The sequence below is a fragment of the Caloenas nicobarica genome, chromosome 2, assembly GCF_036013445.1.
Source record: "Caloenas nicobarica isolate bCalNic1 chromosome 2, bCalNic1.hap1, whole genome shotgun sequence".
NCBI classification, from domain to species: Eukaryota; Metazoa; Chordata; class Aves; order Columbiformes; family Columbidae; genus Caloenas; species Caloenas nicobarica.
The window spans coordinates 120,946,697-120,968,406 of NC_088246.1; the positions used below are offsets into that span (position 1 = coordinate 120,946,697).

The following is a 21,710-nucleotide window of genomic DNA, read 5'->3' on the forward strand; positions in this document are numbered from 1 at the left end:
TTAAGGCTTTTTTGCTGCTCCCAGGAGGCCGTCACCTTCCCTACTTGTCCTGGCCATTGCACAGCTCTGAGGCCAGGCCTGAGACCAGGCATTTAGCCCGAGGGATCTCCTGGGCAACTAAATACGTTGTCGAAGACACGAGAAGTTCAAGATGCTGGGGATGCAGAGAAATATGGGCTGCTGTTTGTGGTCTACAGAACAAATAATGGAAACCCAGTGTATCTGTCTACCATGGAGAAGAAAAGCATTGCCATGACAAGCCTTACTCTGATGCTGGAGGAATCACGTGTATATAAGGGACCACAGGAGGCGAAGGGAAATACAGGCTTGTTTTTCACTTCTAAAATGTTATAAATTCCAACTAACACCCATACATATTTAATGCTTGCTTTTAAAATGTTAATAATTTCCACTAGCATGCATACATTTTTAATTCACACGAACTTCTAACACTGCAGTAAATATTTTGGTAAAATCAAAACCAAGGCCTGAAGAATATGCATTGCACTCAGTGTCTAATAAACTGCAGTCTACCAAGCATCCTGCCACAATTGTTCTCAGTTGATTAAGATGTATATGCAGAACCCGCCGTTTGCCAAACTCTGAAAGCACTTTTCCCCACTGGTATGAAATAGTTTTATTTCTCGTTTAGCAATCTACACTATTCTCTTAAGAAAAAGGGGTACATTAGATAATGAAAAATTGATACAATAAACCTTATACATCTGAAAATAACCTAACTTCTCTAAGTCCTTAAAATGGAACTGCTTGATTTGTGCCCCTCAGAAACGTACATTTATACAATTTCTTTTCTGCTCCTGAATACAAATTTCTAGCAGGGTTACTCCTTCTCTTTTAAAATCACACATTTTCAAAGATCTCTCTCATAATGCAAGGCACTTCAAGACTTCCTCTTTAGGAAAAACTCGATAGGAAAAACTAATCTGTGAGAAGTGAGCCATGGCAAGGCCCCTGCATCTCTTCACGCCTTTTCCTAAAAATGCTGTCAGTGCTACATCCTTGTTCTGAACAGTGAAGGGAAAATGTGGGATCAGCTGAGCTGTAGGATACAGGAATGCATCTACCACACTAATGGGCACAACAGCAAGGCAAGGCTACAACCCTGCTACTCCTGCTGGTAAATCAGTGCTGGTGTTCAGCTTTCTTTTACTTTAGACAAGTCCTCAGTTTTGGCTGTGTTGGGGAATATCTGTTCTGTTCTTGGAAGTAAGGACTCCCTGGGGCTGTTCACAAAACTCTGGAAAAAAAGAGCCCTCATAAAAAAGTTATGTTGTGGTAGAGTAGATATTGCAGTACTGTAAGTGTCCATAGTCCAGACGACTGCTGTGGTGTATTTTCATACGAGAGGGTAACACAGAGGTACAACAGCAGCGTGATTCTGCTTTTAACTACAGTTTCTGTTCCCTTCTGCTTATTCAAGTAAAAATAGAAAGCCATCTCTAAATACTACCACCACCACAAACATACTTACAATAACATTTGAGAAAGTAACCCCAACCATCCATAAAAACAATCTTGGTTGTTTTTCTAATATGTTGCTTGGAGAGAAAACCACCCAGACTGTAAGAAGAACGAACAGCAACAGGGGTGACACAAGAGGTAGGAGTACTTCATACAAAGAATCATTCTTCAGTGTTTTCTTTAAATGTGCTCTGCAAATAAATACAATGATTTTATGGAGTAAGAAAATGTATCCATTTTATTTCTGCACAGTAACTACAAACTCTAGCCTAAACTCAGCCCAAGAATTCATCTTGCAGCACAGCTACCTGTGCAAATGTGCTAGATACCCAGACAGTTTATGAGAAATCATAGGATACCCAAGTAACAATTATTTTGCGGGTAAAATTATATTGGTTTATTCGCATAGCTTCTGGTCAGCTTTACCCGCTCATCAGTGCCTGGCAATGGACCGCTAAGCTTACACAAAGTGAGCCGCAATACCCTGTTGTAGTTGCCATCCGAAGGCACAGCCAGCATCTAGGCTTGCTGTGAATTCAAAATATATATATTTTAGAGGATGAAACTTCTGACACGAGGCATGAAATGCTTCAGCCAACATGCCCCATGTTTTCAGTGGCAACACAGTCAAGCACGCGGCTGGCAGGGGTTGCTGTTGTTTAGGTCTAGTGGTGATGCTGCTAGACAACCCTGCGCCATTGCCTAAGTACAGCCCAAAGGGGAGGCTTTGTTGGCTAATTAGCTTACAGGAAAATTAATGATGTCTTTTCTTGTGTATTTTAAGCTGTCTCTTAAAGGTGGTACCATCAAGGGTAGTAAATTACTATTTTCTGTCAGCTAGGAAAAAGGTAACGTAAGATCAACAGCCTTTGCGTCTATCTTGCATCTTTCTCACTCAGGCAAAACTCATTGAGAGGTTATAAAAGCAGTAGGAGGTTTAATTTACTAAGGTTCACTACCATTAAACCATTTCTTCATATCAAAGTTCAGAAGAGCAATTCTGTGTTTGAAGTATACTGGGAAATGTCCTCTTTAAAATCTCTGAACACTGGTATTTATAGAAAAAGCCAGACAAAAATCCAGTAAATGTATTTCTCATTCCAAAAAAAGAATATTCTTCTGATAAAATAATAACCGAGAGCAGGCAGCAGGATGAAGAAAGAGAGGAGATGATTGGAAAACTCAGGTTCCTCATCACCAAATAGATGGTGAGTGCATCTTTCAAGCAAATCTGACTGGATGTTTAAAATTACTGTGCTCTTCCATTCAGAGGAACAATAAACCCACTGGAAGGCTTGAGAGAAACTGTGTCGAATGATGACTTGAAACTAAAAACACTAAACAAAAGTCCTGACACAAGAGGAAAGCAAGCAAAAACTAAATGTTCGTCAGGGTAAATGCTGCTACTGCCAGGGACTGACACAGCCAAGGTGCTGTCCTCCTTCTCCCAGTCTTCCCCGAACCAGAGTCCCTTGCACCCCTGGTCCCCAGCTCCTTCCCAGTGCTGCTCCCAGCACCCTGCCCCAAAGTCCAGCCTTTCTGTGTGTCCTCAGCCTTTCCGGTCCCACATCTCCTCACTCTACACTCTGCCTGCCCCAAGCTCAGGGCTATTCATGCTTATAAATGCTTATAAGTATCTCAAGGGTGGGTGTCAAGAGGATGGGACCAGACTCTTTCCAGTGGTGCCCAACGATAGGATGAGGAGCAACAGGCACAGACTGAAGCACAGGAGGTTACATCTAAGCATAAGGAGAAACTTCTTTACTTTGAGGGTGCCAGAGCACTTTGAGGCTGCTCAGAGAGGCTGTGGAGTCTCCTTCTCTGGAGACATTCAAAACCCACCTGGACACATTCCTGTGTGATCTGCTCTGGGTGAACCTGCTTTAGCATGTGGGTTGGACTAGATGATCTCCAGAGGTCCCTTCCAACCCCAACCATTCTGTGATTCTGTGATGAACTACACTGAGTACTGTGACAAGGAAAAGGCTGTGTAGGAGCAATGTGTTATTGTCTCATAGTCTCTCCAAAATTTAAATGTTAATATTGATTTCCATTAATTCCTGAAGACAGGGAATGACAGCCCCTCCTCCAGGAGGATCTGAGAGACCTGATGTGACAGATGAGTGAAACGAGCTAGCAAATACTGGAGGAAGGCGGGCAGCATTAATAAAAATAGGCCATCGGAGTATAAACTAACCGTGTGTAAAAGCCAACTCTGAGATGTAATCACAGCCTGCCACCTGCCTAGCCAGTATCTGATGGTAATTATCTGCAGGCTTCATGCAGAGGAGGGTTTCACAGGAGGATCAGGAAGACAATAAAGTCCTTCATGGAGGGTAGGATGAGCAGCTACAGAATTTTACCTAGCACAGGTAGAAGTTACAAATCACATTTGACTGCAAATAAAATGCAGTGTTTATAACTACAGAGCTTTCATCAGGTTACTCTGCAGGACCAGTGTGAGAATGTCTGGAGAACAGCAAGTGAAAGAAAAAGGAGAGGAATTATCAACATGGAAAAGAAACAAATAAGATTCTCAAAATTGACCAGAAAAGCCTTTTACTGCGTTATCAGGACAGCATCTGACTGAAAGAAGCTGGGCTACTTCAAGCATTACATTTATTTCTCAAGTGAGGAAACCATTAAACATACAGAATTAAATGGAAAGGGATAGAACTTATCTAACGTTAATTAACTTACCTGTGAATGTTGTATAGTGTTTGTGGAAATGAAAGAAATAAACTGAAGCCTGGAAAAGAAAAAGATTCATATGTAATGATTTACAGTCCTGCTACACTGATGACCACAGAGTTTTCTCATATGATAACAGACCTAGTGTGCTATTTTTAAAATGACTTGATATTCCTGTACTCATTACAGGATACCAACTGAGTTTGGAGGCTTTAAGCAATAATAAAACCTTCCTTATTTTTCCAAAAGTTAGAGGCTAGAAATAGTTGCTAATACAGATTTTCTTGTGTATTGAGCGACAAGACCTGGAAGATTTTTAAAAATTCTGATGTAGCTAGTAGGTAGGATTAGTTATTTGTCACACAGGTTCCTCTGCTGGACCCAAGAAAGATCACAGCCCCATTCTGCATGAGCTGCTCTCTGTTTATGTAGAAAAAAGTGTCTGACACCAAAAGCTTCCCAATGGAACATATAAAGACGATTAACCCCAAACGGTGCTGCCTGCATTACCAGGGAAATAACAGGTTTACATTTCAACATACTAAGTTTCAACTAATGATCTGCTTTGCTGATACAATTGCCAAAATGAATCCGTTTTCACGATACAGCCATCATTTGAACAAGTGAGTTTTTTACTATTTTTTAAAAACACAGCTGTGACCTTTCTGGAGCTCAGTTTTAACCCACAAAGGAGAAGGAATTTGCCATTTCTAACACTGTGTCTCTCTGCATTGCTGTTGTTATTACCAACATGGCAGTTAGCAGCCCTAGAGCTGCCTGGAGACTCAGTTGTACCCCATCTAACATCCACGTCCAAAATATGTTGGTCCACCCAAGGGTCAAAGAAGACCTCCAGCACGAAGTGGAAATTTAAGGTTTAAACAAAAAAAGCCACAGTATTAGTCAGCCTAACTGGGTGAAAAGATAGATAATCCTTTTTTAATCTGTGACACAGACTTAATCTATGTGTTTCCCTGCTGAGCTCTTTGGTTTTGGTTTGGTTTTTTTCCCTGCTTTCTGTGTATCAAGGGGTTTTCCCTGGTCTGTTTGCTGCTTGGGGATTGGGTAGCGTATTTCTGCCCGGCTTTTATATTATAAGGCATGCAGATTGGGTTTGGTGCATTAAATTAATACATAATTCCTATTTCGTTATGGGCAAGAAAAGCACTCTGATGTTGTAAATCTTCTGTTTTTACCTTAAAAAACCTTATTTAAGAAATAGAGTGTACTGTTTGTATAGGAAAGCAGCAAACTTTAGTCTCATTATTAGAAATCAGGAAAAATAAGCATGAACAGAGGAAAGAACTGATTTCAGATGACTTTGTACTGAGGCTAATGTGGCATAGCAGACTTCCAAGATATGTCAGTGTTTACTATTCAGTCCTCATCAAAGACATGCCCAAGTGTTTAGGACGCTCTGGCCTGAGTGACAGCTCAAGAGAAGGGAAACTAAAAAAAGCAAGAATAGTGGAGATTGTTGGAAAACAGAAGTAAAAAGCAATGCAATAGATAATCTATTTCTCCAGTCTTTCTGGTTACCTTTTAAAGAGAAGGAAACAAAGAATTGGGGGGGGGGGGGAGATCCGACTTGTAAGTAATTTCAGGTATTGCATTTTTACATGTTTATTTCTTGATTTTGCTTTTTAAAGCAAGTAAAATGAAGAGCTCTGCTTCTTCACCATGGCAGAAACTCTGTATCAAACAGAAGGATGTGCAATTGAAGTAAAAGCCCAAGTATTCCATAAACATATTTCTAAAATTCGCAAGCTTAGTGCCTTCAGAGTGATCTGTGTTTAATGTGCACTCCAGCTAGCTATGTTTTCTATTAGACAGGGAGGGCTAGTTCAATAAAATCTTGAGTTACGTACAGCAGTTCCAACATCTGTATTACATTAGAGCAGACATGAGACAAAACATTGACTCTTGAGGTTAAATCTAAATTTCCTGCTGCAATTCTGAAGTTTGATTTGTTAGGAGAAAAGCAACCAAGAGGAACAGAAATAGAGACTACAACTAGAAATAGAATTCAAAGAGCAATGGTTGCCAACAATTTGTTATTTTTATGAAGTGCCATTTTAGTTAGAAATAACACACTGACCACAAACAATCCCCCAGCTAACTAAAAGCCACTTTCGGACTGGGGCAGTTACACCAGTTACTCCTATGTATTTTTATACAGCTTCTCTTTTAGCAGAGCGAGAACTGAGGATGCAGTAGGGAAGGCAAAGGGTGTTCCTCTGTTTCTTATGGGATTTTCAAAATTCCATCATTTCCTACAACATGTTGCTTTCCCATCTTTTTTTAGCTAAGGGAGGCCTGGCTTGGGGGCTGCTTTTGGTACTCATTAAGTCTGTTTTTTAATTGGCATTAAGGCTCCTTTGTGCCCAGGAGCTGAACTGCTGCTTCCGCATTGCTGCCATTCCCTGCTGGTCTGGGGAACAAAAGGTGCAGCCTGGAAAGCAAACCCACTGCTGTCCCTCTGGCGCTCGGACACGCAAGCACTGCCCAAGTGATGATGATGGAGCCTTCTTTTTTCATGTCCTAAAAGAACATACTGTATTTTACAATCATGTAAAAAAACAAGCCAAAACAAACCAAACCCACGCCACACTAGTGTAGTAGATGTTTTTAACAAATTACGGAAACTAGAACTCATTGAGTGTTTACTAGAAGTATTACTGCTCTTCCAGTATTTTTTAATTTCTCCTTTAGTACTTTCCCCTGTTTTCCAGCTGACTGAAATTCTGAGAGCCAACCATAAGAATACAGGCCTGTATTAAAGGCAGAAATACTAAAGCACAGATGGGTGGCACAGATACAGGGAATTCTTGTGTCATGCTAGGCTGAAGGTATCAAGCACAAATCCTCGGATTTAGGTACAATCCTATGGTAAGTTCTCTGCCTTGCACTGTCTTGACTCTCTTTTCAGATAAATAAGCATTTGCAAAGCTCTTTATCAGGAATTAATTTGTCCACATTAAAAAAAAAAACAAAACCAAAACAAAAACACAACAACAACAAAACCAAAACAAAGACAAAACCAAAAAAAAACACAAACAAACAAAACAAAACAAATCCAAAACCAACAAAAAAACCCAAACCAAACCAAAAAAACCAATGTATTCAAGTATTCAGGATAAGAGACATGACAGAAATAAAGGTATATTTTGTTTTCCAAATACACATCTATATATAAACACACAGATACATACACACATGCATATATATATGTACTTATACACATTTGTGTAAAAGGGATCAAAAAGATAATTCCCATCAATTCTAGCAACAATTTAAGATTTCAGTTGGTGCTTTCAAATTCAATTTCAGAACAGTAAGATGTTGTGTGACATGGCTGAGTGAATTAAAAAGCAAAAACAGAAACAAAACCAAATACAGGTACAAGCATGACACACACGCACAAACCAACCAACCAAAAACCAAACCAACCAAAAAAACACCACAAAAAACCCACCTAGTATGTGATGGATACCATGGTACATTTGTTCCCAGTGTTAGTCTGGACTAACAGTAGCATATTTAAATTCAGTTATATGAGGCCATCTTAAACCCTCATGTATCTAAACTTCAAGACTATTGAAGGCCTGTAGACAGCCAGGCTATGTTTCCAGGACACACTGCAGTTACTTAGTGTGGCTGCTGTACCTAAGTTAATTTAGGCATTTCTGCAAAATACAGACTTGCTTATTGTAGAGAAAGAGAGGGTGCAGCCAGAAACAAACTGCTGATGGTCTGGAAAATGCTATTTCAGTAACCACAGAAAAGCCTCCTGCTGGCACACAGACCAAGTTAGGAAGCCCATCGCAGGTAGCCAGGTTTCTAAATACCCCAAACTTCACAGGCTGTAAACACAGCTAAATAAAGAAGCAACTCCGAGTAGGTAGCCACTATTTTTAAACAAATTATACTGCTTCCAAGGAAGGACAATGTTTATCTTAGCTTTTTAGCTTCTCTGCACCTTCGCTACTGTAAATCACACTTGTTGGTAAGTTCCTGACAAGTAAACCATCCTAAGAAAAGAGTTGAAATATTATTTCTTAATAATTAGCTCTTCCTGACCATGCAATACAGGGATGTAATTTTAGGTGAACACCCCACTGGAAACCATGGGAATTCATTCAGGAATGTACCCTTCCATCTGCCAGTGCTCCCCAAAAAAGACTACCCAGAGCATCCCTCCCATTGGGAAGGCAGTGAAGAGCTCTGTACAGACCTTCTTCTGGGCATATTGCAGAAGCTGAGCTCAGTAAAAATCAACTTTTTAACAGTAGGCCATTGCAGTTACATTTCAGCCTACAAATGAAATACCATCACCCTCCTCTCTTGTTCTTCAATGGCCCACAGCTCCACATGGCCTTCTTCAGTACACTGCTTGGCCTGTCTCCAGGTTGATAATTCATCATGGTCAATGCTTGCTTTAAAGAAATGGGATATCAAATACATCATTTACCTTTCTTAGCCACTAGACAAAAAAAAAAAAAAAAGATTAAATATATTTAGGCCTCAATATTAGCTTGGAAAAATCTTTACATTTTTCCTATTTGTTCCCAAATTTCTTCCACATTTAGAGCAGCTAGACACATGAAAATACCTTAACACGCTGAATGTTTAGCACACTGATCAGTGCCTGAAAGCAGGTTCCACCAAAAGTTGATCATTTAGAAGCACTTGTAACTGGAACAGCAGCTTTTTATGGAACAGTTTGATTTTCTCAGGTATGTCTTGAAAAAACAACTCTTAATTGGTTGCGCAAGTAGATAATTGCACATTGAGCTGTCCACTAGCTATAAAATTACATTTTATTATTATATAAATTGGCAAACTTAGAACCACTTAGTAATTAAAAAAAATTTAGAAAATTAGTATGTAATTTTCAGACTTAATTGGGCCTGTAAAGACTGAACACATTAAGCAATTTAAGAATGGATGAAAAATACGACCCAAACAGGTCTACACAGTATGAAATGACTTTACAGGGATTAAGAGCACTGTCTAAACATGAGCACTGTCTTCATGCACAGAGTTGATGGATGTTTTGGATGTTTAGCATCCAAGATACTTCTTGAGTATAAAGATTGTAAAGGGATGCATTTATCATGGTCGTTGCTTTTATAGCTTATTTTCAGAGTCTAAGGAAGTACATGCTGCATTTATCTCTCCTGAACTGAGCCGTAAGCTAACAATTAGTATTTGGAGGGATTTAGTACAGACTGAGAAATTCGTTTATGGATGTAGATGCTCCTTCGATGTAGTCCTATTCGCACAGCATGTACACACCATTCTCTTTTTCTGGGCACAGCAAGAACTGAGCACCAGAGAAAAGGGTGCCTTCATTTGAAAAGCCCAGGTTGGCTTCCAGAAGAACTCCATCAGGTGAGCTCCCTTGTTTGACTTTCCTCTGGGGCTCCCAGTGCCCGTGAAATGACTCCTCACCACTAACCCCACCGAACCCGCTCCCTCTCGCAATCCGTACCCGGGACACTGCTCCACCGCCGGCCTTTAGCGCTCTGGTTTTTGGGGTTATTGTTCTGACTGGCTCCGATGAGTTACTCCAAACATTAACTCAGTTGCCTGCTATATATATATATATATATATATATATCTCGAGTGACAGGTGAGTATTTCACACCCTTTACTTCAACAAAGTCTCGTACAATCTGTCACAACAATGCTTTAATAAATGTTAAATTGGTGACAGACATGTAGAAGCAAACTCATGTTAACCACACTTTTCAAACAAGGCGAGTCAAGGCCTGTCAGAGTGATAACATTTTGAAAACATATCACTTAATGTTTCATCATTCAACTGTCCATCAGCAAGGCAGAACCATCAGCCACTTTGCAATGGGAACTATAGGAAATCACTACAGAATGACTTAACTGTATGAGAGAGAAACAATTTATGAGTAATATATGTAAATATGAAAAATAAAAAAATCCTTCCACTGTTAGAAATACACTTATGTTGATTACAGAATCACAGAATCACAGAATGTTAGGGATTGGAAGGGACCTCGAAAGATCATCTAGTCCAATCCCCCTGCCAGAGCAGGAAAACTTAGGTGAGGTTACACAGGAAGGCGTCCAGGCGGGTTTTGAATGTCTCCAGAGAAGGAGAATCCACAACCCCCCTGGGCAGCCTGTTCCAGTGTTCTGTCACCCTCACTGAGAAGAAGTTTCTTCTCACATTTAAGTGGAACCTCTTGTGTTCCAGCTTGAACCCATTACCCCTTGTCTTACTGTTGGTTGTCACCGAGAAGAGCCTAGCTCCATCCTCGTGACACCCACCCTTTATATATTTATAAACATTAATGAGGTCACCCCTCAGTCTCCTCTTCTCCAAGCTAAAGAGACCCAGCTCCCTCAGCCTTTCCTCATAAGGGAGATGCTCCACTCCCTTAATCATCTTTGTGGCCCTGCGCTGGACTCTCTCCAGAAGTTCCCTGTCCTTCTTGAACTGAGGGGCCCAGAACTGGACACAATATTCCAGATGAGGTCTCACCAGGGCAGAGTAGAGGGGAAGGAGAACCTCTCTGGACCTACTAACCACCCCCCTTCTAATACACCCCAGGATGCCATTGGCCTTCTTGGCCACAAGGGCACAGTGCTGGCTCATGGTCATCCTGCTGTCCACCAGGACCCCCAGGTCTCTTTCCCCTACACTGCTCTCTAATAGGTCATTCCCCAACCTGTACTGGAACCTGGGGTTGTTCCTGCCCAGATGCAAGACTCTACATTTCCCCTTGTTATATTTCATTAAATTTTTCCCCGCCCAACTCTCTAGCCTGTCCAGATCTCGCTGGATGGCAGCACAGCCTTCTGGCGTGTCAGCCACTCCTCCCAGCTTGGTGTCATCAGCAAACTTGCTGATGGTACACTCAATTCCCTCATCCAAGTCATTGATGAATATATTGAACAGTATTGGTCCCAGAACTGACCCTTGAGGCACTCCACTAGATACAGGCCTCCAACCAGACTCCGCCCCATTGATCACAACTCTCTGGCTTCTCTCCTTCAGCCAGTTTGCAGTCCACCTCACTACCCGATCATCCAGTCCACACTTCCTCAGTTTTGCCGTGAGGATGCTGTGGGAGACGGTGTCAAATGCTTTGCTGAAGTCAAGGTAGACCACATCCACTGCTCTGCCATCGTCAATCCACCTTGTTACGTCTTCATAAAAGGCTATGAGGTTGGTCAAACACGACTTCCCCTTGGTGAAGCCATGCTGACTGTCCCTGATGACCCTCTTATCCTTGATATGTCTTAAGATGGCACCAAGGATAAGGTGTTCCATCACTTTCCCAGGGATGGAGGTGAGGCTGACCGGTCTATAGTTGCCCGGGTCCTCCTTCTTGCCCTTTTTGAAGACCGGAGTGACATTTGCTTTCCTCCAGTCCTCAGGCACCTCTCCCGTTTCCCAAGACTTGGCAAAGATGATGGAGAGCGGTCCAGCAATGACTTCAGCCAGCTCCCTCAGCACCCGCGGGTGCATCCCATCTGGACCCATGGATTTATGGATGTCCAGATTGCTTAATTGCTCCCTAACCCAGTCCTCATCAACTGAGGCAGACTCCTCCATTGCCCTGCCTTCCTCTGGGGCCTCAGGGGTACGGGGCTCCTCAGGACAGCCTCCGGCAGAGTAGACAGAGACAAAGAAGGCATTCAGTAATTCTGCCTTCTCTGTATCTTCTGTCACCAGGGCACCCACCCCGTTCATCAGTGGGCCTACATTGCCTCTGGCAATGATGTATGATGTATGATGGTATGATTAGAATCATAGAATCATTTCGATTGGAAGAGACCCTCAAGATCACCACATCCAACCATTACCTAACACTGTCACTAAAGCATGTCCCTAAGAACCTCATCTAAACACCTTTTAAACACCTCCAGGGATGGTGACTCCACCACTTCCCTGGGCAGCCTGTTCCAATGCCTGACAACCCTTTCTGTGAAGAAATTTTTCCTAAAATCCAATCTGGACCTTCCCTGGCGCAACTTGAGGCCATTTCTTCTCGTCCTATCACTTGCTACTTGGGAGAAGAGACCAACCCGCTCCATGCTACAACCTCCTTTCAGGTGGTTGCAGACAGCGATCAGGTCTCCCCTCAGCCTCCTTTTCTCCAGGCTGAACAGCCCCAGTTCCCTCAGCTGCTCCTCATCACGCTTGTGCTCCAGACCCCTCACCAGCTTCATTGCCCTCTTCTGTCCTTCTGTGGTTGCTGCTTTGCATTGCTGTAAAAATAAACCCTGACATCTTGCTATGGAGGCTCGCAGGATTTTCCAAGACGAGTATGAGACAGCAGGCCACCTCATGCAGCAGAGGTTCCCTGGAGCAGAGGTTGAGGACCACGTTCTGATTGCTCCAGCCTAAAGAAATCATGCTAAAGAAAGAAATGCCTGCTGTGATACAGAATGGCTGAATGGATTTATAGGAGATAAATGTCCTGTTAAGGATTAGCCTTAAAGACTTCCAGAGATATTCAAACAAATAATATTATGGGTACATTTCTACTTTAACACTGATAGGAAGAACAAAAAAAATCAATTCACAACGAACATGTGAATGTCAGACCATGGCTGTTTGACCATGGCCTTCTAAACATTTTGTGACACTGAAAAAAGGGCAGAGTGTTGTATAATTAACCAGCACATGGCCTTCTGTGTCCTCCTTTGATACACAGGATACAGGACACAGTTTAAGGACGACGCACTGGATTAGATGGATAACTGTGCTTTCCCACTATGGCGGAATTCAAATACTTGGCATGTTTCACAGGTTGTCGCTTGGTCTCGTCATTAGTTTTTTGCTGCTATTATGTTTTCATTTATGTGTTTATTCCCCATTTTATATACTTTAGTAGCTCAGAGGAGTGAACCTCAAAGAACACATACTCTGCAAAAGTAAGCACAGAACCTAATATAATAGACATCCTAGGAAAAAAATTCTGAATGCTTTGGCCTCATCTTCAAGGGAAAGTTCAAGTTTTAGATCTCTGTCAGATGTTAGTACTCCATTCACATTTCATGTTCAAATCTGTACTCTGAAAATTTGTCTCAGCTTTGCCATAGGCTTCAGTAGCCAAATCTGGGTGCTGTTAACCAGATAGAGCGGACTTAAATGTGCCACCATGTCCAGATTATGGAACTATCTGCCCCATGTGCCACCCACTGATGGAGTACAACCTATCGACTCCATGCTTTAGTGGTCCTGTAACCACAGAGCCTGTTCTTGTGGTTGCAATTCATACTGAGGAAGAGCAGGAATCTTTCTGTGCATCCAGGACTCATTTTTCCAACCTGCCTCCACAAGGAATGAAGCTGATGTGATAACACTGGGCCTGTTTTTGCGCATCTCACCATAACTTCTGAGCCCTCCGGTCAATTCTGAACAATTAGATTGAAAGAAATTTCCTGTCAGTTGCATGGAAATGAACAGTCAGGTAGAGGAAAGGAGACATGTAAGTGTCTCCACTGAAGGGAGGATTTCAGCCTGAACTCAGATTTTATAGACATTACAAAATCTGTCTCATAGAGAGCAAGTATGAATGTCCCAAGAATGGGAAACACTTCATTCAGAACATGCACCTATTACAGGTCATTTAATTGCAATGTGAGACAGAAACCATCACCAATTAGTAATGTTGCTCCCTGCACCACTGATGTTTACCTGTGAGTGAAAACCTTCTTATGAAGTTTATAGCATCATTTCTGCTACTAGATTTTATGTGGGGAATTGACTGTTTTTAAAATGCTTATTGTAAATATTTTATATTGCTTTCAACCTGATAGCACAGTGACAGGGAATGCTAGACATTCAGGATATCCTGGAGGGATGAAAATAAATGACAGCTCTCAGCCCAGTGCTGCTCTTTGAAGGGACCCTACTTAGCCAGATAATGCTATGGGACAATTGTTAAATCCCAGGAGAGCTTTCAGAGTGTCATCCAAAGGAGCCTTGCTGAGAGCAGAAGTAATTAGTTCCAGCTGAGCACACAGGCACATAACTGTAGGAAGGGCTGGCTACTTTCATCCTAGGAGAAAAAAGACATTTCTGTCTAGAAGCCAGGATAACACACTCTGGAAACAGCAGAACTTTGGTGTTCAGCTAGGTGTGCATTTTGGAGCTGCAGGATGGAATTGCATTCACCGCCCGTGAAAATTATGGGTTTCTGTTCACTGGCTGGCTGAAAAAGTCCCATAAAATACTACGCAGCATTTTCTCTGCTTCACAAGGGAGTCCTCCGAGGTCACTGTTCAGCAGCCCAAGACTTGGCCTTCCTACAGGTGTCCACAGTGTGCTAGACAGTTCCCAGAGACACCCGTAAAGCTCTCTCTTGGGAGGCTTTCCTGAAACATGTAATCTAAACACCAATGTTGCTGCACTTTTATGTATATCTTTGTGTGTTCTGGCACCTGATAAAAGTTCCATTATTTTCAGCGAGTGAATATCACCTGGTGATACCACGGCTTCCTCTGAAGAGGTGCTTTTGTTGAGTTCATCCTTAGGTTATACATGGCCTATTTTTTTTTTTTTTCCCCAGAAACTCCAGGAAAGACATCTGAAAATCTCCACTCTTGTGCATCTCATTTGGATTTCTTCCCACTACAGAAGGTACTAGCTAAGACCCAGCTGTTCTCAGAGAAGCGATGGCATAGCAGCCAAACTCCTCTTACGTACAGAACAGTAAAACCACGAAACGACATGTGAAACCTCTGCCAAGTACTGATGGAGCAGCTATGGGTTCATTGTTAGGAGGACCACTAGTGACTACTAAACGCCATCAGATGGTTTGGGATAGCCAGTTACGGTTTAATGGCTCCTCTCAAGGTCCTGAGAAACTAACTCGTAAAAAGCACCAGAGGTCTACTACATCACTTTGTTTTTTAACTAGCCACAAAGGCATTTAATTGAGCATGCCAGAGAGTGAGATCTCTGCTGCAAATGGATCTGACTGAGCAAGACACATTTGTTGCAGATTCTCTAAGGCAGAGAATAATTTCATTTTCCTGGCTGCTCAGCCGTTGGTGTAGGTTAGACCTATACTTTTTCTTCGGTAACAGTGGGGTCCTGCAATTTACTGCAAGCTTCTAAAAACTGTATATATCTATATTCACTGCACACAGGTTATCCAGCTATAACCACCTTAATCACTAGTGCTGAGCTGAGATTCAAACCTGTGGTGATGTGGCAGTGCTTTCTGGATCAGCATGATCCTCAGTGGCAGGATTTTACTTTTTTAATATTTAAACTTAGTGTCTGTTTTAAGAATTTACAAAACACTGTGACAATTTTGTAATATAAAGTCAACCATGATAATTTCTTGTGCATTTTAAACCCATACTTAACTGTAATTAAGATTAAAAAGTTGCCCTGTTAATGGCATTGTCGCTAGTGTGTAGGAGACAATGTTTTTAAAGAAATATTTTGGCTCTTACTTATGCCTACTCTGCTTAGGACAGCGATGGAAGAAATACTGAATTTTCTGTTCATGGATCCATTCTTGCAAGTGTGCTGTATGAGACAGAAGCAGTACTTCTTTATAATGCTAATGGAATAGTCTATCAAATGTCACTTTGCAGCTGTTTTTGGTAGAGTATGAAAAAGGATCCTCACTTCTGCAAGCCTGATGACACTGACATGCTTCCCTACCACAAGCCTTCCTACTATGTCAAACAGTTTGAATTAAACCTTCATCCATGGCTTCCCAAGCACAAGGGAAGCCATTGGTGTGCTCAATGAAAGGGCTGTCATGTGCCTCAGTGACAGGAACAAAACCAGTGATGCGCGTAGCTGGTTCAACGGACCGGCCCATGGTAGTCAGGCCTAACGCCAGCGCCGGTCTAACCTGCCGCTCCTGGGAGAGCCAACATCCATTTTTCCTGGGCTTGTGGTGCTCCTTCGGGAGCACAAATCACTCCTCCCTGTGCCCCAGTGCGCTGCCAGCCACCAGAGGGCATGTTATAGCTACACCTCTGTCAAGATTATTCACTCCTTGACTACTGAAAAGGCAATTTTTCCCCTCTTCCTTTCTTTTCCTCAGAGTGCCCAAAACAGGCTTGATTAAAACAAACAAACAAACAAACAACAACAAACAGATGATCAGTTTTGTACTCTGGATAAAGCACTCGTGCACGCTGCTCATAGAAAGCCCAGCCTGAACGCAGGGTCCTTCCCAACCTGGGAATTTGGGGAAGCACCGCCGAGGCTGGAGGCAGTACCTGCTGAAGAGCTCATCATGGGAAAGGGTGGTGGGAGCACATGTCAGTGTGGTGGGCGCAGAAGTCCCCCAGGAAATGCTGAGATAGCTCCTACTAGAGTCAGCGTTGGGGGAACGCTGACACCTAAGTCCTGCATTTGGCTCAAGGACTGAAGATGTTTCTTGGGACATAAATCTAGACTGTCTGTGCCAAACATTTTATTTGGTGCTCTCTTCTCATCATTTGTACGCTCATATAAAAACCCCTAAAATTTATAGGCTAATTTCTCCACCTTCCAAGCAACACTTCAAAACCATTTTGCATACACACATTTTTAGCTAAGACTACTGGTTTTTAACTCATTAAAATGTAACTGCTCTTTTTCTCAGTCTAGCAGCTGAAAAATGCTTGATGTATATTTCAAACTACACTGACTATATCAAACAATGAGCAAACAGGCTATTGCTGTGCATGAAAAATGCATCACTTCTGTTTGGAAAATAATTCTAAAGATGAGCTTAGAAACCACCTGGCTCTTTTTGAGATATACAGTTGTGCCTCCTACGATTATTTAAATACCTTTATTCCTTCTATCCACAACATTTTGGAGCATAGCGTGCTGCAGGCCAAAACATTAAACTTATAATGTATGTAAACGTGAGCAGCATTTTACTTGAGTGACATGAGGAGTTCCTGAGACTTTGAGAGCCAGCCAGCCAGCACATTGCACTGAACTGCACATGCAGATAAGGAACATTTCTACATTATTTGTGTGCAACAGATGATCACAATTCGGTCAGGAAAAATGTTTCCAAAATGCTCTATTTTTAAAAACTTTTCCAGTATTAGCCCTTTTAATCAGCTCTATTTTGTGTTTTTTGGACTAGCCTCCACTTACAAAAAGAAAAAAAAATGAATTAAATATAAGAAATACCTAATAAAAATAATTTTAAACTAGTACAGTTTTCCATGGATGTGGACACTTACCTATAAGCAAGATTACTAATGCATCTGTGATGTAATAACCAAACAGGAAAGGCTTCTGCCAGACTTCCACACCAACAGCACCAGTGAGCAGATATGCTGTAATTAACACCTACAGAAAAAGGATAAAGTATTTTCAATCCTTCACGTCGGAAGGCACAGAATTTTGCTTATCATCTTAGTGAAAATGCAAGAATAAAAAAGCCCTGTCATTTTCTCCCTCGCTCCACTTTACAGGACCTTATGCCACCATCCCAAAGCAATTACTTCTGAGCAGTGAAGCAGCTTCCAGGACCACCAACAAAATTATTTAAACTTATGAAATACAGTAAGCAAGCAACTTCCCTGCTAATGTGTGTACCTGCTTGCATTTCATAAGTATTACTGACATGCCTTTTCAAACATCCGATTTCTAAATCCCTTCTTAAAGCCAGCTCTCCCCACTGCAAATGCACTTTCTTATATTCGCATATAAACTTCAGAATTAGCAGTGTGGTTATTTTTGCAGCTGACCATATCAGAATAATGGAAGGGGGAGGAAAATCTAAGCTCACCTGAAATAATTAAAAAATTAAATTGAATGTGAAGAAATAAAAAGAATGGGAGGGAGCTGAAATCTTGCCTGACTTTTTATTTGTTTGACAGGAAACATCCTTACAGGACACAAAAAGAAACAAGTCATCAAATGTCAGTAGGAGTGAAAGGACTCGAACAGACTCATGAGTCACCTAACATGCTTTAGTGCCACCAGTTTCAGTAGTGATGTAAACGCAGTTTCGACTCTCTTGTCAGAGTTAATTTTGTGACCCAGCTGAGGTCAGAATTCGTAATGCAACCAAAACCGTATAGCTCCTATAGCTATAACCTTCACACCCATACTGTTGCTTGCAGCAGCGCTGCCTGCTCACAGTTTACGGCACAAACTGATGAAGTTTTCCCGTTCAAGTGCAGGACTGAATGTGATACAGCGGTTCCCAAGCCCATGTGCCCTTGGTCCCACCTCCTCAAAGGACCAGACTCTCCCTTGAACCCTGTTTCCCAGCTCAGCCCAGGTCACCCACCCCAGCCTGCGGAGCTGCTGACCCACTCTTTCCCTCAGCTATTTTGTTTTCAGCACTTTAGTTTCACTACAGGATTCATAGGGGGCTCTATGGTTCATGCTACATGTCTCAACCTCCTGAACTGTTCTAGACTTGGATTAAGAATGAATTGTGAGCACTTACTTTAGCTCTAAATTAAAACAACTATGTTAACGATAAAACCATTTAGAAGACTGGATATTCATATATCTATTCCCAGACAACACTCAGTAACTTTTTTTTTCCATTCAAAACAGCTTCTCACTCTGGGACAACAAATACCTTCCAGCTTTACTTGTATGATCAATTTTACTGTTTTTTATTTATTCTTTAAATACTCATTTTTTACTATTATGGTTTATCACTATGCTTTTTCTTCATGTTTAACTTCAACAAACACATTTCTTAGAATCATAGAATCATTTAGGTTGGAAAAGACCTTTAAGATCATTGAGTCCAAACATAAACCTAACACTGCCAAGTCCACCAGTCTTTTAAATTAATTGCTTTAAAAGATACACTGAATATATTTTTTTTCTAGGTAACAAGCTGTTGTAGGAGAACACTGACGTCCATTAAACTCCCTGTTACACCTAGATATCACTATATTTGACTTCACTTACTTCTCCAATCTAAATTCAAGAATGTTGCCCTACTAGTATGTAACTTTTAAAGAGTTTTGCTTGAATGGGGCGTTGCAGAATTGGATGTTGGAATTACCTCTGCAAGAACAAGCAGCACAACAGCTCTGCAATGGAGAAGAGCAGGCACTAGTACGAAAGTTACGTCTTTGGGCACTGAAGACAGTGAGTCAAATTTTGGTCTAAATGAAGGACATGTATAATGGGTTTTACCACCAACTACAACAGAGCTAACATTTGGCTTTCTAAAGAAACTGCATTATGTTATCCCTAAGACATAACGGATGGACACCTGGCCCCATCGAAGTCGATGGCAAAACTCCAAGCGGCTTGGACAGAGCCTGAATTTACCCTCAGATGTTGAATTCTGAACAGACTTTTTTGGCAAGCGATAAAAGAGGAGCTTCAGTATTATCTGTTATTACTGTCAGTAGCGCAGCCACGTCAGCACATCTCTAGGAACAGGAGCGTCAGTGCAACGGGCTCTCCTGGGGAATCCCCTGCCCTGGGATTCAGTGATGTAGCACTCACAGGTTGATATTGCCTCTTATTTAACAGATGTTGTGTATGTAAAAAAACACTCTTTGGCTTCAAATTTTTCCTGTGTTGTTTTTTAACTTTGACTTCACTGAGGTAGTCTCAAAGACCTCCTTTAGAAAGCTGGAAGGACAAAAAAACGGCTGTGTGCCTTGATCTAAGCTATATTATCAAAAATTGAAGATTGTCAAAATTATTAGACAAAAGCTAAGTAAGTAAATCAGTTGTATAAACTTTTTTAAAGGCAGTGTTGGCAAAAAAAAAAATAGACATATTAAAATTTAAAGTACTGTTCTTAAGTGCAACTGAATAACTCTACTTAAGAAAACATGGCCAGATTTTCTACTCATCTCTCTGGCATTAATCAGCTTTAATACTTTTCAGATAGAAATGTAGTCTTTAGCAAGTAAAAATAATTGCAACCTTTTGCAAAAATTAAATTAAATAACATAAGTAAGGACCATATAGCAAGTCAGTGTCACGCATGTGCAATCTGGGATTACAACTCTCTGCAGCATGTGACCAGGAAAATTTCTGGCTTGCCAAGGCATTATCTGGGAGGAGGAGGAGTACTTATGCAGACAAAAGTCTGGAAAGACATGGTGTTAATTTGTAGGCTCTTTGTTACGGCTTAACAGCAGGACAGCTGGTTTCTGAGCAGTTGCTCCCTATCTTGTCACAGATTTGTAAATCACAGAAACCTAGTCACCTTTGTCCATCTGTTAAATCAGAATATTACTTCTTGAATGTGGCATTGGGAAAATTCCATATAACCATAAGGAAGTATAAGTTCCCAAAATCTCCTAGCTTCTAGCCTTTTAATTGTCCTCTGAAATATTTGATTTTTTAAAAATCACCATCTCTTTCATGTCTTTCCACCACTGCAGGTGTAAGTTTTCTGACCAAAATATTCTAGATTGTGTGTGTATGTACATACATTTTTTTCTCCCCAATGACTTACCATTTCTGTCTTACACACAGGCACATGGAATATGCTGCATGATGTACTATACAGGAAAAAAAAAAAAATCAAACATTTTCTCATCTTTTTTTTTTTAATATACTGGCTATTCTTTTAAATTCTTTATGATTCCACAAAAAATTCCATTAATTGTACTGTAATATTCAGTTCTGCTAGTATATTCCAATAGCATTAATTGTTCATGTGTTGAAATATTCTCCATTAACTGAGTGCTCAAACTGAACATCTAGAGAGCAAAGTCATTTAAAATAAAGGTTACTTTTTTCCTCTGAAAATAAATATGACACTTGCCTAAAAAAGTAAGAACTAATCATTTCCTGCAAGTAATTTCAATAGCAGTTAGCTTTAGCGTGACGTGTGATTTTTCCATTTTATTTTTTTCTGAGTATTTTTTCTTTCAATAAATAAAGGTGGAAAATGAAGCCTACGAAAATAGGTTTTTATATGTCTTAAAAAGGTCATTCTCCATTTAGACATGCAGTATGTGACAGGTAAACAGCTACAGAAAGATGAATTAAGCACGAAAGGTTTGAGTAGAATCATAATTGAGTGGTTAAGAATGAAGCAATCTGATGCAGAAAGAGCCTGTGCAACACAGGTTCTTCTGTTTAAATTTCACATCAACACACGGTGGGGTTTCCCTCAGATAAGGGAAAACTGAGTTTTGTTTCCAGCTGTGGCAGGAAGCAGCTGGAAGCAGACACCACGGCTTGGCTAGTACTGCTTCTGTACCACTATCGGTTCTATTACTTCAATAATTCCAGTGTACTCCTACCTTTGCAATTAAATAATAATCAATAAATAATAATCAATATTATTTCTTCACAAGAGAGGCTATGCTTTTCACAGCATTTCTCTTAGAAAAACTCTGAAAAAATCTGAATTCTGATAATGTGACCAAAGAATGACACATTTGCCTCTTTGTTTTTCTTCTTAACAGAGACACTTAAAATTTGTCCCTTAGGAGAGATATACTTTTTTAAGATGTGATGTGCCCTTGCATTGCGCGGGATTTCTCTGCCAGTTCCTGACACACCGGCTGCTGCAGCACTCCCCAGGAAAAGCTCGTATGACACGTATTTCAGCATGAGT

General features: G+C 41.0%; 1 protein-coding gene across 1 annotated transcript in view; it reads right to left on the reverse strand.

Annotated features, from left to right (window-relative positions):
• LOC135984890 (ethanolaminephosphotransferase 1-like) overlaps nucleotides 1-21,710 on the reverse strand; it is a 58,096-nt gene that overhangs the window by 3,402 nt on the left and 32,984 nt on the right. The window contains exons 7-9 of the mRNA XM_065627643.1: nucleotides 17,383-17,491; nucleotides 4,183-4,231; nucleotides 1,493-1,673 (exon numbers count right to left, since the gene is read on the reverse strand). Of these exons, the coding sequence (XP_065483715.1) occupies nucleotides 1,493-1,673; nucleotides 4,183-4,231; nucleotides 17,383-17,491 (339 nt within the window). The remainder of the gene's footprint in view (nucleotides 1-1,492; nucleotides 1,674-4,182; nucleotides 4,232-17,382; nucleotides 17,492-21,710) is intronic.